Source organism: Neodiprion fabricii, chromosome 7 (genome assembly GCF_021155785.1).
Source record: "Neodiprion fabricii isolate iyNeoFabr1 chromosome 7, iyNeoFabr1.1, whole genome shotgun sequence".
In the NCBI taxonomy this organism is placed as follows: Eukaryota; Metazoa; Arthropoda; class Insecta; order Hymenoptera; family Diprionidae; genus Neodiprion; species Neodiprion fabricii.
Window position 1 is genome coordinate 15,294,533 of NC_060245.1, and position 14,812 is coordinate 15,309,344.

Below are 14,812 nucleotides of genomic sequence, written 5' to 3' on the forward strand. Positions count from 1 at the left end.
AAAATTTAAATGCTTTTTGTTTATAAGCTACCTATCGAGACAATTTGGATTTAAAAATACAAAAAAGATTTCCTAAACCCGGCTTGATTGCAGACCTACTATATGCTAGATCCCTATCTTGAGTAAGTTTTCCTAGCAAGAAAGATACATCTACCGGTAGTTCAAGTATGGTATTTTTATGGAATTTTTGTTTAGCTCTTTTTTACGTTTGAGATACGTGGACTTCGATATTTGGAGAATTATACGTCAGTCTCCAAATCGACCAGGGCACCCCCTTCAATATTTATAATCTTACAGAGAAGCATTACTAAAAATTAGTATATGTTTGTGAAATTCTGTGAAAAACTATTCATCGAGTTTCATTTCAATTTTTTTAAGAAGTTGATTTATTATTTTTTGTAGATGGTTGTAATTTTTCATATTTCATTGTTCAATGTTTTGAACTACCAAAACTGTGTAAAGAAGAACAACGATTTCCTCCGAAAAACAACGGTTATTTAGGATTTTTTATTTGTGTGCGTTTTCATAGAATATTGCAAAATTATTTTCATCAGGAAGATCTCAATCTAAGTTGGGCAATATCTTCACGAGCACTAATCATCTGAGAATTTACCACAAGTAACGTGAAGAGAACTCCTACAGAGAAATCCTACATGCAGACAAATGGACCAGATTTTAGATACGGAATGTTTATGGAGAATGTTAATGTTTCCAGAGAATCTCACCTCAATCTTCACTGTGGTACTTATAGTGATTAATTTTTGTATGGCTCTTAGGAAATGTAATGTGGGAGAGTCACTGTTCGATGAGGGATAACTTTGGATCATCTTGTTCTCAAGTTGAACGCATAATGAGTATGATACAAAATATTCCCGGCGTTTACGGAGCCAGAATTGTCGGCCGAGATTTTGGCACCATTGTTCTTGTCTTGGTGAGTCTTGTCCAAAAACACCTACAACTGAAGAAAGGGACAGTATTGCCATTCCACTCCTCATAAGAATAATAACAATGATAGGAATGATAATAATAATTCTGTACTTTACAATCCAATATCGGATTATCATTGCCCTCTAAGGTACACAGGCACGCTGTAAAAACGATGGTGAATGCTTTGCGCAGTGGTGACCAATGTCAAGAGTATCAAGTTGTAAAACCGTCGTCCGGTTCCGGAATTTTATACGCAGACACAAACGAGCAGCTTTTGCCAATTGTAAGCAACAAGAAGCGACTCAGAAAATCTCATAGAAACAATTTATTTGTAGGGGATTATAATGATTATCACCAACAGTATGATACTATTTACGGTATCAGAGGTGAGAAAACTTTTACACCTGTGAAAGAAACTTACACAAAATATTAATATCAAATGTGGTTGAAACAAAATTTTCGTCGCATGATATTTTTGTGCCAAAATTACCTGTTCCAACAAATACAGATATCATAACAGGTAAAAATAGAACACGACGTAATCTGTATACATGTTAGTTTATTTGTATTTGATTACCTATAAAAGTATACATTTTATAGGCATACGATACAATAAAAACAATGTCAATAATGATATTTGACTAGAAATTGTAAAAAAATTTTTGTAAATAAACAACGTGATTAAAACACGAATTCCATACTTAAAATATATACATCTCATACATACATATCAATAAAACAGATATAAAAAAAAATCGTATGTGAACAATGATATATTATGGATAATGTTTGAACTTCTAAATAGGTGTAATTTAAGTACTGATTATGGAATACTTTTACAGCGCTCTCCCCACCACATAATATGGAATCATTCTTATTAAAATGGTACTAATATAATTACCATAATCAATATATCCATGGCCCTTATATCAGAATATATAGCAAGTAAAATTACAAATAATTATAAATAACTAAAAAGAAGTATTTAAAATTCGTGTGGTGCTTACTCAGATAACTTAAAACCTAAAAAACTATACATAAAATTATTATTCACCATTATCCTGTGACAAATACTACAGCGCCCATCAAACGTACTCGTGAAAAACATTTTCTTCCATAGTTGTCCATTCAGAGCTATTCTTCTTTTCTTATTAAGCTTCTTTTTTTATTCACTACTTGTCATAAGTGAATATTGGAATTACCGTTAGTTAAACTAGGACCCAATCCTCTTCCTCTATGCTTGACAGTGTAATAAATTCTTTTGAGAGAGCTGAAAACATTGATTGTAGAATATAGTGGAACAATATAATGCTAAATATTGGATGGTGTTATAGACAAAAAATATTTGTATTGGATATTCATAATTTTTTACATACTATCACAATGGGATGCAACATACGAATGTAAAATTCCGTCTGATCAAAGTATTAAATATCATAATAATGCAGGTATCTCGAGAACAATAGAATTTACAGATTTGAAAGACTGCAGATTTTCATATCTCGTTGCACACTATAACAGGTAAAAATTACAGGCAAATAAAACTTGTACATATGAATTCCATGTTGGAAATTTGAAAGTAATTCACATGTATATTTGACAATATTCATATACTCACCATTAAATTGACTTTCCAACTCGTGATTTCTTTCTTTATGCGCAGATGATCCAGAGTTGAAGTCAACTTCGTCTATTCCATATGTTTTATGACTCTGGTTAGATTTTTGTTGTAATAATTGTTTGGTACATTCTCCAAGGTCTTGCAACTTTTTCAATTCTGTTGTATAACTTTCATCTTCCTCATCAATTGATTCAGTATCTGGATTATCGTTGTAGTCTGTGATTATATGGTTCAATGATTCGTTTGAACTGACAGTACAATCAATTTCAACTCGTATGCCATTGAAGTTTTCTGAGTCAGCGAGGTTTTCTAAAGGACTTGCATTCTCATCATCGCAATGGAAAGCTGCTGGAGATTGTTCTGTACCTGGGATAGCTATAGTATCGCACAGCAAATTCTTGGTTCCTAGTTCCAAGTTGATGTCGTGGTATACGGTAAAGGGGGACGACTTAATTGGCTCTACTTGCTTGCTCTTCAGCGGCATTTTATCAAAAACTGTTGGTTCAGTGGATGAATTCATGCAATCAGTAGTTGTTACTCTATTTTCATTTCCATTCAAGCAGCTACGTATGAATTTTTTGTTTTTCCGTTCAGGAGTGAATACAATATCCTCAAATTCCTGTTCACCGATCTTTTGGAAAATTCGCCAGCGTTCATCTTGTGTTTTCTTCTGAATAATATCGTTCCGATTCCCAGATTCGAAATCCGTGGTAGCAGGCTCTTCAGTCACCTCAGTTATCAAATTCATTTCAACGCCTAACGGAGGAATATGCGGAATTTCTATAGCTTCTTCCCCTTTTGTTACTGTTGTAGTATCTGTCCCGACTGTAATTGTAGGCATGATGCTGTAAAATGATCCAAACGTTATTTATTGCAATATTCACGATAAACGAAGAAATCCACTACTACCTAATGACGCAGATTATTAGTTTGATAAAAAAGTTTGGGTAATTCTCAGTGTAACCTAATTATAAAACCACTGATTCAAAGCATGTGAAGTATGTAAATTCGATGTAAATAACTCTTATCCAGAGTAGCAAATTCTTGACGAACAAGAAGAGTTCATGAGCATGAGAGAAATTGCATTGTTCTACAAGTTTTAACATCATTTACATTATAAACCCTTTAAAGGAGTTATCAAGTACAAGAAAGTCGAATTATCTTTGGCACACTCAACGTCACCAGATCAGTTTCGCAGACTTGCCAGGGTTAAGGTATATGGCAGTGCATGGGCAGCTTCATCAATTATCTACAAACAATCTGCAGCCGAAATTTGATTTCTTTGCAATCTAGATATCCTGCAGGACATACCAAAAGGCAAAAATTCTGAAAGTTTCAGACCTCTAGCAGTTTATGGTCTGGAAAAAATACATTGAACAGTTTTTAAACTTTCACTTTTAACAATTTTATTCTTACATTCGAATTGATATCATTGCCTTATTGCGAAAAGAGAATATGATCTAAGGTATTTACTAAGAATGGAATCCTAGGAATTCGTATCAGGCTGGACCTTCAAGAACATTTTATCAGAGAAACCGTTTTTTCCCAGCTCTAATTTAACGTTTTTATCTAAAATCTAGTAATTTTTTTAGATGAAGGACTCATTCAAAGTGCCAAATATGAGTTCGTGACGAGAGTTACAATTGATCCTATGAAGCATAACCGCTTTTTGTTTCAGTAAAATATTTTTAATTTGTTTACATTTTTGGCAGAATATTTCTTTGTTCCTTACATTTTTAGAATTAAAGTTTGCAGCAAATATAAATAAAATGAAAATATTTTATTGAGTCACAAAAATGTTATGCTACATAAAATCATTTTTATTCCATTTCCTGCACCTTTTCAAAAAATACTGACCTTTTCACATATAAAAACTGCGAGATTTTACACAGAAATATCAAATTTGAGATAAACGTTAGGGAACACAAAGTAAAGATTTTTGGTGAAAAAATGATTTTTTTGTACGGCCCATAAGGATCAAGCCTAAAACGAATTCCATGAGCATAGAGATCAGACGTTACTACACTGGAACCACCTTGGAATACAATAAAAATTCAAATGTGAAAATAATTCTCCTTAAAGATAAAAGAAATTGATCAACTTTTTGTATCTTAGTATGTACTAGAAGATATCAAAATGGCAGAAAAATCTAGCTTTTGACCCTGTATCATTCACAGATTGGTGAACCAGGTATCCATATTTTTAGGCAATGCCAGTGTTGTGAGGGGTTATTAAAGAATTCATAAAGTTTTGACAAAAAATCGTAAAAGCTAAACAGGATTGTATTCAAGTCCTCAGTTTAGTTGGTCACAATTTAATGTGCTTGTACATAAATTTTTAATACATAAATTTTTACCTTATGGACTGGATTAGGTTGCTTGGGTTAATTTTGAGAAGTGGAATTGCTGGTACAATAGAACTTTCTTTAAATTTAGATGTCAATTCCATAATTCCAGCAGCTATTGGCTTACTGATTTCTGCCAGCGACGGTAATGGGTCTGTTGTAGTTTCCACCTCTGGAACTACAAATTTAAGTGAAATACTTAGTGATAATGTTTCAAATTTACAAATGTATCATTTACAAATTGCATCTCATATCATAAATTTATTACTGGGTTATGCGCGGCGGATTAAATGTGAGTACAGTGTATACACGGTCAAAAAGTACTTGAAACACGAATCATAGCATCTTCTTCAGGCCTATTTGACAAATTCTGAAGTTACAGTCAGCGAATGTCACCCAACACTCTCTCAACACCATGTACATTATCAATCTCAACTAAAATTGATTCAAGGATACTTGTGACGGGAATAATAACTAGCATAAAGAGAGGATCATGTGTGAAAACGAAAGACTTTTATTTTCAAAGTTTTTAGGTACACGAAAATTAGATTTTAAATGCGTGTAGAGGAAGTTTCAAATATGAAAATTTCCTATTCTATTCATGTACTTTGTTTGGATATTAAAAGATTAGCGACAAGGTTCCAGTTCAAAGATTTTTGTTCGAATAACGCCTCAAGCTCTTCCATTTTCTTTTCTCTCTGCGCATATCTAGCATCGTTAAATTCTATCTGACTTTGTTCATTCATTAAGAGATTTTTAACAAACAAAACTGGTTCCAGTCCAAAAATATTTTGATGTTTTAATTCTACCAACAAAGGGTCGTCAGTATCTTCAGTCTCATCTTTCGCACTACCATCTAACAGATTTAAATTATGATCGTCAGATTCCATAAATCGTGCTAGACGGTCAAGGTGTCTCATTTGAGTCGTTTTAAGAGTTTTTTTTCCATGCGATTCTCGCCTTTTCCAATTTTTTAAAGCTTTGCAAAGATAAAGCCACTTCAACCGAGCTTTTTCAGTAGCATTTTCACCAAAATCAAGACCTTTTTGACTACAGTGCCAAACAACGTCCAACCAAATGTGTTTCTTAGTCAATTTTGACGATTTGAGAGATGCCTGAATTCCTGGTGAGGTCATTACGTCGATAAAAATGTCAGTTGGATTTTGTTTCGTTACATCTGATATAAAATGCTCTGAAACAGATTATATTTACTTGAGAATACACGACATGATTATGGAAGTACTGTGTATACTTTTAATCATATTATAATCATCGAAATGGAGAATGATCATAGTTTGGCTCATTTGTTTCTTTTTCGACATTAACGGAATTTCAAATAAAATTCTAATGTTAATGTACAGACATACTTAGAATCTTACAAGTTTCCACTGACACTAACTAATGTTAACTTTATTATGTACAGTACGGTCTTTTTATAAAACCTTCTGGTGTAATATGCTTTTTCGCTGTGCGAGTCCACACAATTATCGAAGATTACAAGGAAATTTGCTAAAATGTGTACACCCATACAGTCTTGCTATAACGAGACCCCACAAAAATCTGTTATAACTTTTGAATGATATCATTTCAGATTTAAAAAATGAACAAATAACGCCATATTTCCTCTAAGCATGATAAACACAAATTTACATGAATTTACGTTTTTGTTATACATATCAATAATTCACAATTTCAATGAAAAATTAAAAGTGATATAAACATACTACACTGTATATGAGGAGAGACAAAACAATTAAGTTCAATATGGTACTTTCGGTTTCCTCAAAACCAGTGTTCTAGGCTTAACTATGCATCGCAATTCTTAAAACAGTGTGACGGCGACTATGAAAACTAGAAATAGTTAAGGATTCTCTAATAATAAATGAAAAAAAAAAACTCATTTTCTTCAATCGGTTCTTGTCAAACTCAAAAATTCGATATATTTTTTCTTTTTAATTCGATATAATGCTGTATTATGTGTCAGGAAGGAATGGTAGATTACTGCATTTAAAATGAGGATGGATTTCAAACGTACCTAACTTTTTTATTTGTTCAGGCAGAGGTTGGCTGACATTTTACTTAGTTTATTACAAAAGGTCAGTGAAAATCTAACGTTGGCTGAGAAAAGTCGAGAAGAAGACAGGGAATTGTATTTTTAGTTAATTTGTTGACACCCTGAAGAATGAATAGGTTATTTATCACATTCTATCGATGAGCTCTTTAAATTCCATGCAAGTATACTCACCAGATAAAAGAGTATCTGTTTCTGGATGATAAGCAACGCGAATAATATTCCTATCTCCCTCCAATATGAATAACTCATCTTTATTACAAGCAACGCTTGTGACCCGCCTTAGATCTGTGACAGCCGACGTTATTCCAACATTGATAGGGTTTATTACATAGACAACATCATCGCTGTACGTCACCAACAAATCCTCACAAAATGGCAATATAATACCAAGTGTTGGTTCACCGCGGCTTTTTTTAGTATTCTCTGAAACTGGATTCAATAACTCAACTTCCGTATATCCAGTCTGGAGAGCATCCTTCAAAATAATAAACATTGATGAAATAGTATGGATTTATCACCATTACTGTGTAATTAGGGGAACGAGTATCGAACAAAATTCAGGGCTATAATTCCTAAACAAGTAGAAGCGATGGTTTTCAAGGGGGCACATAGAGTAGATGGCTGAAAGAGTGGGAGAAATTTGAGAATTTGCATCTCGACCACCAATTATACAATTCAATTGGAGTTTGTTTAATTGAAAATGAAGTAGATTGACCTTCAGTGACATATATCTCTTCATAGAAATCAATCGACAGAAAGGATTGTTATTGCCAATAGCATCAACCATTACACTTGGTGACATGTTTTGCGGTGCCCAAGATATCTCAAAAATGGCTCAACCACTTTACTGCAAATTTGGAGACAATATCAGGGTATCTACTTCTTTCAACGACTAGAAAATCATGACATTTAAGGTTTTTTCAGCAACAAAATAAGCATTCTTTCATGATTTTTTTGATAATCCAGAACTACATTGCAAACCTTACCAATACACGCAATTAATATAACAATATGTTCCATACATAGGAAGAAAAAAAAACACATTTTCTCTAAATTGATCTATGTATACAAGAGACTCAAAATTAGCAAAAAAATTTAAATGATTATTAATATTCCGTATATTAGTGAAATCTGAGTTATTAATTAAGCTAAAAGTAAAATTTTCAGGTGCATTAATAAAATTTCATGACATTTCATGACTTTTTAAGGGTTGCATTGAATTTTATGACATTTAAAATTTTTTAGGTATTTTCAGGTCGCTAGACACCCCGAATATTTTCGAATAGTTTTTCTTATATTGCAATACTAATTTCAAAAAAAAAAAATTACCAACAACATGACCGTTTGGAGTGCACTTTAGATTTTTCGTGAAAAAATTTACAACTCTTTTATTTAATTAACAAAAAAAAAAACAAGTTTCCAAAGAAAAAATGAGATTGTGGCACAGAATAAAATATCCAAGAATACTGTCTTATATTTAAACTGAATTACTGAGCCGTTTTTCGAGATATCGAGGGTACTGCAAATTTTCAGCAGTCTTCTTGGATATGCTCCATTAAACATGGCATTTTGAATGGTTCCGAATACTTGGAATACGATATTCCTTTTTTGCATTCCAAGACATCACGGCACCTTAAATTATGATTCAATCCTTCAACAGTGAATTTTTTAAAAGCCAAAATCATTGTGGCAAAGCTATAATTTGTACAATATAGTTTTACGACCAGAACAAATTCTTTGCGATTATTCGCACATTTCTCTTATGCTATAAATAAAATAAAGACGGAGTCGACTAAAAAATTTTCCATTAATTGTTAACTGCACAAAAATTCGGTTATACAGACTTTGACAAAATAACGAAAATTTACAATTATGAGATTTAATCATGGATCCACAATTCTTGGAAAATATGGAAAAAAATATTGTGTTGTTGTATAAGTAACTGGATTCGTTGTAACTCATAAAATATTATAACATTACGTGATTTACCTTGAAGATCAGTGTTTTCAGAACAGTTCCTTGTTTATCGGCTTGCCACAGTCTGACACCAGGCCTGCTACAGTAAATGACAGGTTCTTGAAATGGGCTTTGACGAGGACCAAAGCATGCCCCTAATTTTCCCAACCTGAAATGTTGTAAATAAATTTATCACAATTAGCATCTTTGAAAAATGTATGTAAAATTTACCGATTTACTAACATTTTACGTTCTTTCTGGCCAACCTGAGACACCTTGTCATTTTGGTTTCGGTTCACAAGAATTGTGCGAAAGACTGTCGAAACTAGTAAAAGGCCTTGTTGATAACTCAACTGGACTACTGGGTACTTTTCATTGAGTAATTCCGATGACTTGGACAAGTGCTTTAAAGAAAAATAAAATAAACAAGTTATTACGCAGACTATATGTTATCGACCGCTAAAAGGCTTTCGAATGAATGATTTAAAAAAAGAAATGGAAGTGTACAAAATTGTTTACCATGTAGAAATCAATTTCTGTTATCACTACAAGACCATCTTGATCTCCACTGAACAGTTTCATTCCATTTTTTGACCATTCAACAGTCGTTACAGCTTTTTTATGGAGACCACCGATGTTGTAGCGTTCAACCTGCATCAGAGGTGAAAGTGAATAGGGCTTTCTCTAGCAAATGGGCCAAATTATACAATGTCCTCTCGCATGTTTATACTTTTCTTATACTGTAATGTACCTGAAATTCTGATCGATTAAGCTTGATCAGAAACTCAAGATGATGCTAATAGTGAGCTTTAATAAAAAAAAAAATTTAGATCAGTGCAATATTAGGGCTCAAGTAGACTTACTAAGGTTTATTCATTTACCTTGGAAGACATTTTTTTCAAAACACAGTAATGGGGACAACGTGAGCTTTCAACCAAGCTTGATGGATTGCAAGTTCACGGTAGTGTACTGTACTGCATTAATAGAGAATTCCAGTAAAAATCGAGACTACTTGATTAGACTGAATACAAAGATTTTTTCCATCATAAAGTCAAAGGGCAATGTGGCAAAGTAGCTTAGCTGATGAAGGAACCACTAAATACAGCATAACGTTTTTGAAAGTGAATCGGGATGAACTAGTTTTTTTTTGTTTTGTAAGTGACCAATCATAAATTTAAATTTGTAAAAAAGTAAAAGAAGATTATGCTCACTTGCTTTTTCTGTTTTGGTTTAAGACTATCCGGTAATGAGTCTGGAGGGTTTTTTGGAATTTGAAAAACTGTTACTATGCCTTGATCATTTCCTGCCGCTACCATGTAATCCACTGTCGATATCACCCTTACACACGTAATTGATGTATTTGTATTCTGAAAATATATATTTTTTTTTAAAATTATTAATGTGCAACGTCAGCAGAGACTCTGATTTAAAAAATGAAACATGTGGAAGCAAAAATGAATAAAGGGCAGAAAATTTCTAAATCTTTTGAAATCAGATATTGCGACCATCGTATTTTCTAGTTTCTACCCAGCCCCCAATTTTTAGATTGAAATAATGAGATGCTTAACATAAGCATATGATTTTTCTCCAATTTGATAGCCGAATTAAATTAGTAAAAACTGTTCTGGTCATTACACAGCAACACATAAAATTTGGATAAGATATTTATTTATGTGAGCTGCACAACTCATGTAAATATAAATGTGAGAAAGAAAATAAAAAAATTCAGGATTGCTAGACATCATGAGTGTAACAATATTTTACACGACACCAGAGTTGGTAACATTAGCGTAGTAAAACATTGAGAGAAAAATAACTGTTCGTTAACTTCAGAATATCTTGCAGTTAAACAGTTGAATTTGCAATATATATAAGTATCATGTAGATTGTATGGTGGTTTATTAAATTTCAGACAATCCTGCAGTCGCGAAACCACGAATTTTTTTAGAAATGCGTAGTTACATTAACATAACAAAATTTAACTTAATTATTTTGCTTAAATATTATTATTCCTGGTTTCGGTTTTTTGCTTTACTTATAATACAGTGAATCATATTGAAAAAAAACTTCTAATCAGATCGGAACAATTACTTCAATTTCACCATCGCAGCGTTATATACTAGAATTATATAATAGAAAAATTTTCATACTTCGCAACGTAGCCTTTGAAGGTCTCCTTTCTCCCTGTCGTACCAATAAACCAAGCCATGGTTAGTACCAATGGCAATGAATTCTGTTACAGCATCAATGCATGTGAAATTAACATCCTGTGTAAACAGACCGTTTTGGGACTTCAGTGGTATTTGTTGGAGAAGTTTGGTTAGCGGTACCCATTCCCTGAGCAACCCGCCATCTTCGCACATGGGTGTTGTCATGGTGCGTTGTATATATACCAAGTCAACTAGATCTGTTTGAACGTGAGAAAAGTTTGCGGTCAACATCAGTTTTTATAACAAAATAAATAAATCTAAATAAAATTTCATGGTTGTTGGAGTAGCAGGAATGAACCTGAGAACCTATTAACTTAATTCTCCATCCGTACCATTTTTGGCCGGTAAAAATCTTAATTTTAACAAAAAATTGGCAATCAATTATAAGTGAATCAATACAGAATCTAGCATCTAGCTCTATGGCCTTATTATGACCCAGAAGGCTAAGTGTGCCACAGCATTAGTTTTACTATAATAGAAAACCTTTATGAAAACATTTACAACAAAATTGAGTTGAAACAATAATTATTCTTCTGGTACACAGACGAACATAGAGACGTGTACAATTCTCCAATCACAAAGTAGTGTCTTATTCAATAAAATGCCCAAAACTACTGAAATAGTCACTGGAATATATAATTAGGGTTGCTGTTCCCAGGAACAAGTGGAATGTGTATATCATAAAATAGTGAGCCAAACTCGCACAAGACGCAGGCAATCTGCTGTGCTCTGTAATGTGATCGATTTCAAACAGTACATCGAAGCATTAAAGTCACTTGTAAAATAACACACGTCTGATGAAATATTTCCAATACATCATTACGACCCAATAATAGTCAACAATCGTGGCAAAAAAAAGAGGCAACAAACGGTGAAATTCTAGAGATTGCATATAATTCCCTGAATTTTCCAATACATCGGCTGTTTGCGGAAATACTGTAAATATGGATGAAAAAGTTGAATTGTTAGACCACATTACTTTATTAGACTGCGTTGCACAATTTAAATTACAAATTCCAATAGCTTGTACTAGTAGAGAAGAAAACTGTTGACCCATTAAAAAATTTCGCTAAACAAGAAGTGTGGTTTAAGAAGTTGAATTATTTAGATATATACGGGTAGTTAAGTAAAAACTGATTGAAACATCCGTTTGTTTTCCTTCGTTTGCTGGTTACAAGTAGTTGGCAGGTAGATTACTCATAAGTTGACGTACCTACTGCAAATACTTCAATTTGCCGAGAACATTTTTAATCGCAGGTCCATGAGCTGTTCTGCACTGTTAGGGTTTAGAGCATCATTTTTGGATCATAAAATCCATAAATGTAATTCTGCAAGTTTTGATAATAATCTTCTGATGCGTTACAATAGCGTCGGAAATTTCAGCATTCCGGTTTCCAAGCCTTTCCCCTTTTCTGACAACCAATTTTGAGGTTGCCTACTCACAAGCGTTGTCTGAAAATTACTAAATAGTAAAGACAGCCAGTCATGGGTATTCTTTTGAAGGGAAGCAAGCTAAAGGCACAGTCTTACATACAGGTCTGGAAACTCGTATGCTGGGAACCACGATTATTCGCGTCGCTCAGCGAGGGCAAATTTCGATTCTAGCGGCACCACCAGTTGTCGCTGCGGTTTAGTTACTAGGATAACAATACATAACCTCAATAAATACGATGAGTGAGCGTGAGTGAGCGAATACCCATATATGTATATGCGAATCCACGGCTTGTTTGGACCCCCCCGGCCCCGCCGACGCCGTTGATAAGATCGCAACGAACCTAGTGGCGACTAGTGAACACAAAAATGGCTTCAATAAGCGACTTACCCCCTCCAATGGAGTTTTCAGACCTGTATGTAAAAGACCGTGGCTGAAGGGAACCGTGGGCAGGGAGGTATGGTAGTGCACTACATTTACCGACTGGCCTTAGCACTCACAAGTCGCTCAGAATGGGCGCTTTCCTACGAGTTGATATAGAGCGACAGAGCCAAACACACTCCGGCACATTGCAGGGACGATGTTGAAATCGTAAGAGTCCCGACACTTTCGGAAAATTCAGGGGCTATGGGTTTAACATTTGACATTGAAAAAAAATAATGTTGACTATTTTGAATATTCGTCTATGATCGAATGTATACCTCAAGGCTTCGCAACGCTGTTCGCTGCTGCGCACCATTTTTCAAACTTCGGCCTCCAGAGGCATATTATACCATGGTATTGACAGTGGCAGAACATCGATAGAGAACTAGATTCACCCATTGTAAGGATCATGATTACATTCATTTTAATGTAATTCTGATCGTTTAAACAAAGTTTAGGTTTATGTATTTTGTATTGAAATATATGCGACAATATTTTAGTTTACAGGTATTTGGATATTACAACGTGGATAATAATGTGAATAAACAATGTTCGTAATATATAGAAATTCAAGTATCATGATGTGAATCATATTCTGGTTAGTAGTATGAATATATTGAATATATAGTTATGAGCGTATTATAACAATATTCTAATTATGAGTGTTTAAAATATTAATACATGGATGGATAATATTTTGGGTATTGGTATTACGAGGGAAATAATAATCCTGGTTATAGATGTATATGTATCGAGATACAAGACACAATAACATGGAGTAGGAGACTGTAGGAATAAAAACGGGACCAGAGTATAAGTGCTGCTTAAGGCTGTAACGTCAAAGCATGCTCCTTGCACGACATAACAAGAATAATAATTGTTCTCAGTCTGGAGCGATTAATCAATGTATCGGTGTATGTAGTTTTGGAGTCACCAGCGTATCGACGTGTTTTAAAGAGACAACAGCAGTCCTCAACATCCTTGCATGTATTTCAGATGCTATTACGTGAATCACGTTGTTACATTCTTTGGATACTAGTTGTACAGTTAATGAAACCGTTTTACTATAAAATTAAATTTTTGTCACGATATTTACGGGTTAGGGTCCACACTCTTCCATTTGGTCAGTACCACGAGGTTTGTTCGTGCTAGCTACACTTTGTACACTTTCGTGGGGAGTGTACACTTGCGCGTTCGTTTTAGCGGACGTCACGTCGGATGGCGATGTGAGTTTTACAAATGTCACTAGACTTTCGTTACACTTTGTGCCGTCTTCGTAAATTGACTGTCAGTACTAAAAATTCCCTAGGACAGAGACAGAGCTGTCCATGAACTCGGCAGCGCAAAAGAGATAAAAGATTGCTGACAGTACTATCAGTCAATTTTCGAACACGGCCTTAGTATACACTTTTTACACTCGGTCTAGACCAAGTGTAGAAAGAGTAAAAAGTGTAAATGGTACAATTCGCATGAATGCTACAGGTTTTTCCACCACGTTAGTGAACTGTGATGCGATTTTTACCTTAAAACTCACGAGTGACAACAAACCCATAACCTCACTACAAATCAGAACAAAGCAGTACAGTATTTTACTTGAAAAACAACGTTCAATTTGATAACGGTGTACTTAAAACATGAGGTATGAAAGATTTTGTTAACAAATTCCAAAAATGCTTCATCTTATATACTAATTTGTTGTATTGATAAGTGTTTCGAGGAAAAAAACGACTGTACGTAACGTGCGCCATTTTCCTGTCCCTACTTTTCTGCATCTTCTAGCGCATACGCACAGCGATTACCACATTAGGAAATAACTGCTAAAATC

The 14,812-nt window shown here is 34.0% G+C and overlaps 2 protein-coding genes across 6 annotated transcripts; one reads left to right on the plus strand and one right to left on the minus strand.

The window, feature by feature from the left end:
* Positions 1-3: 3 nt before the first annotated feature.
* Positions 4-1,614, plus strand: LOC124186340 (galactokinase-like). Of its 2 annotated transcripts, none has more exons than XR_006871631.1 (2): positions 4-931; positions 1,084-1,477. XR_006871631.1 is itself a non-coding variant. In XM_046577971.1 (2 exons), the coding sequence occupies exons 1-2, from the start codon at positions 785-787 to the stop codon at positions 1,358-1,360; spliced, it is 432 nt and encodes a 143-aa protein (XP_046433927.1). In that variant the 5' UTR covers positions 4-784; the 3' UTR covers positions 1,361-1,614. The 2 variants fall into 2 exon arrangements, 1 of the variants encoding a protein (XP_046433927.1); XM_046577971.1 differs by having other exon boundaries at positions 1,076-1,614.
* Positions 1,615-12,602, minus strand: LOC124186310 (WD repeat-containing protein CG11141). Of its 4 annotated transcripts, XR_006871624.1 has the most exons (11): positions 12,346-12,602; positions 11,073-11,329; positions 10,134-10,289; positions 9,442-9,573; positions 9,166-9,326; positions 8,956-9,091; positions 7,138-7,441; positions 4,905-5,070; positions 2,546-3,393; positions 2,304-2,439; positions 1,615-2,197 (listed from the first exon to the last, which is right to left on the minus strand). XR_006871624.1 is itself a non-coding variant. In XM_046577892.1 (10 exons), exons 2-10 carry the CDS (start codon positions 11,295-11,297, stop codon positions 2,136-2,138), a joined length of 2,190 nt encoding a protein of 729 aa, XP_046433848.1. In that variant the 5' UTR covers positions 11,298-11,329; positions 12,346-12,602; the 3' UTR covers positions 1,615-2,135. The 4 variants fall into 4 exon arrangements, 3 of the variants coding, with proteins under 3 accessions (XP_046433848.1, XP_046433849.1, XP_046433851.1); XM_046577892.1 differs by lacking the exon at positions 2,304-2,439; XM_046577893.1 differs by lacking the exons at positions 2,304-2,439; positions 12,346-12,602 and adding an exon at positions 12,104-12,170.
* Between the last annotated feature and the right edge of the window lie 2,210 nt (positions 12,603-14,812).

What these genes read in the sequence shown, in the direction of transcription:
- LOC124186310 (XM_046577892.1), bottom strand. Translation starts at nt 11,297, where the DNA reads ATGACAACACCCATGTGCGAAGATGGCGGGTTGCTCAGGGAATGGGTA. An exon ending in GGCCAGAAAGAACGTAAAAT is followed by an intron (nt 9,092 to 9,165) that starts GTTAGTAAATCG and finishes ACAACATTTCAG; the next exon opens with GTTGGGAAAATTAGGGGCAT. An exon ending in GTTGGAAAGTCAATTTAATG is followed by an intron (nt 2,198 to 2,545) that starts GTGAGTATATGA and finishes CAATGTTTTCAG; the next exon opens with CTCTCTCAAAAGAATTTATT.
- LOC124186340 (XM_046577971.1), top strand. Translation starts at nt 785, where the DNA reads ATGTGGGAGAGTCACTGTTCGATGAGGGATAACTTTGGATCATCTTGT. An exon ending in GCACCATTGTTCTTGTCTTG is followed by an intron (nt 932 to 1,075) that starts GTGAGTCTTGTC and finishes TTGCCCTCTAAG; the next exon opens with GTACACAGGCACGCTGTAAA.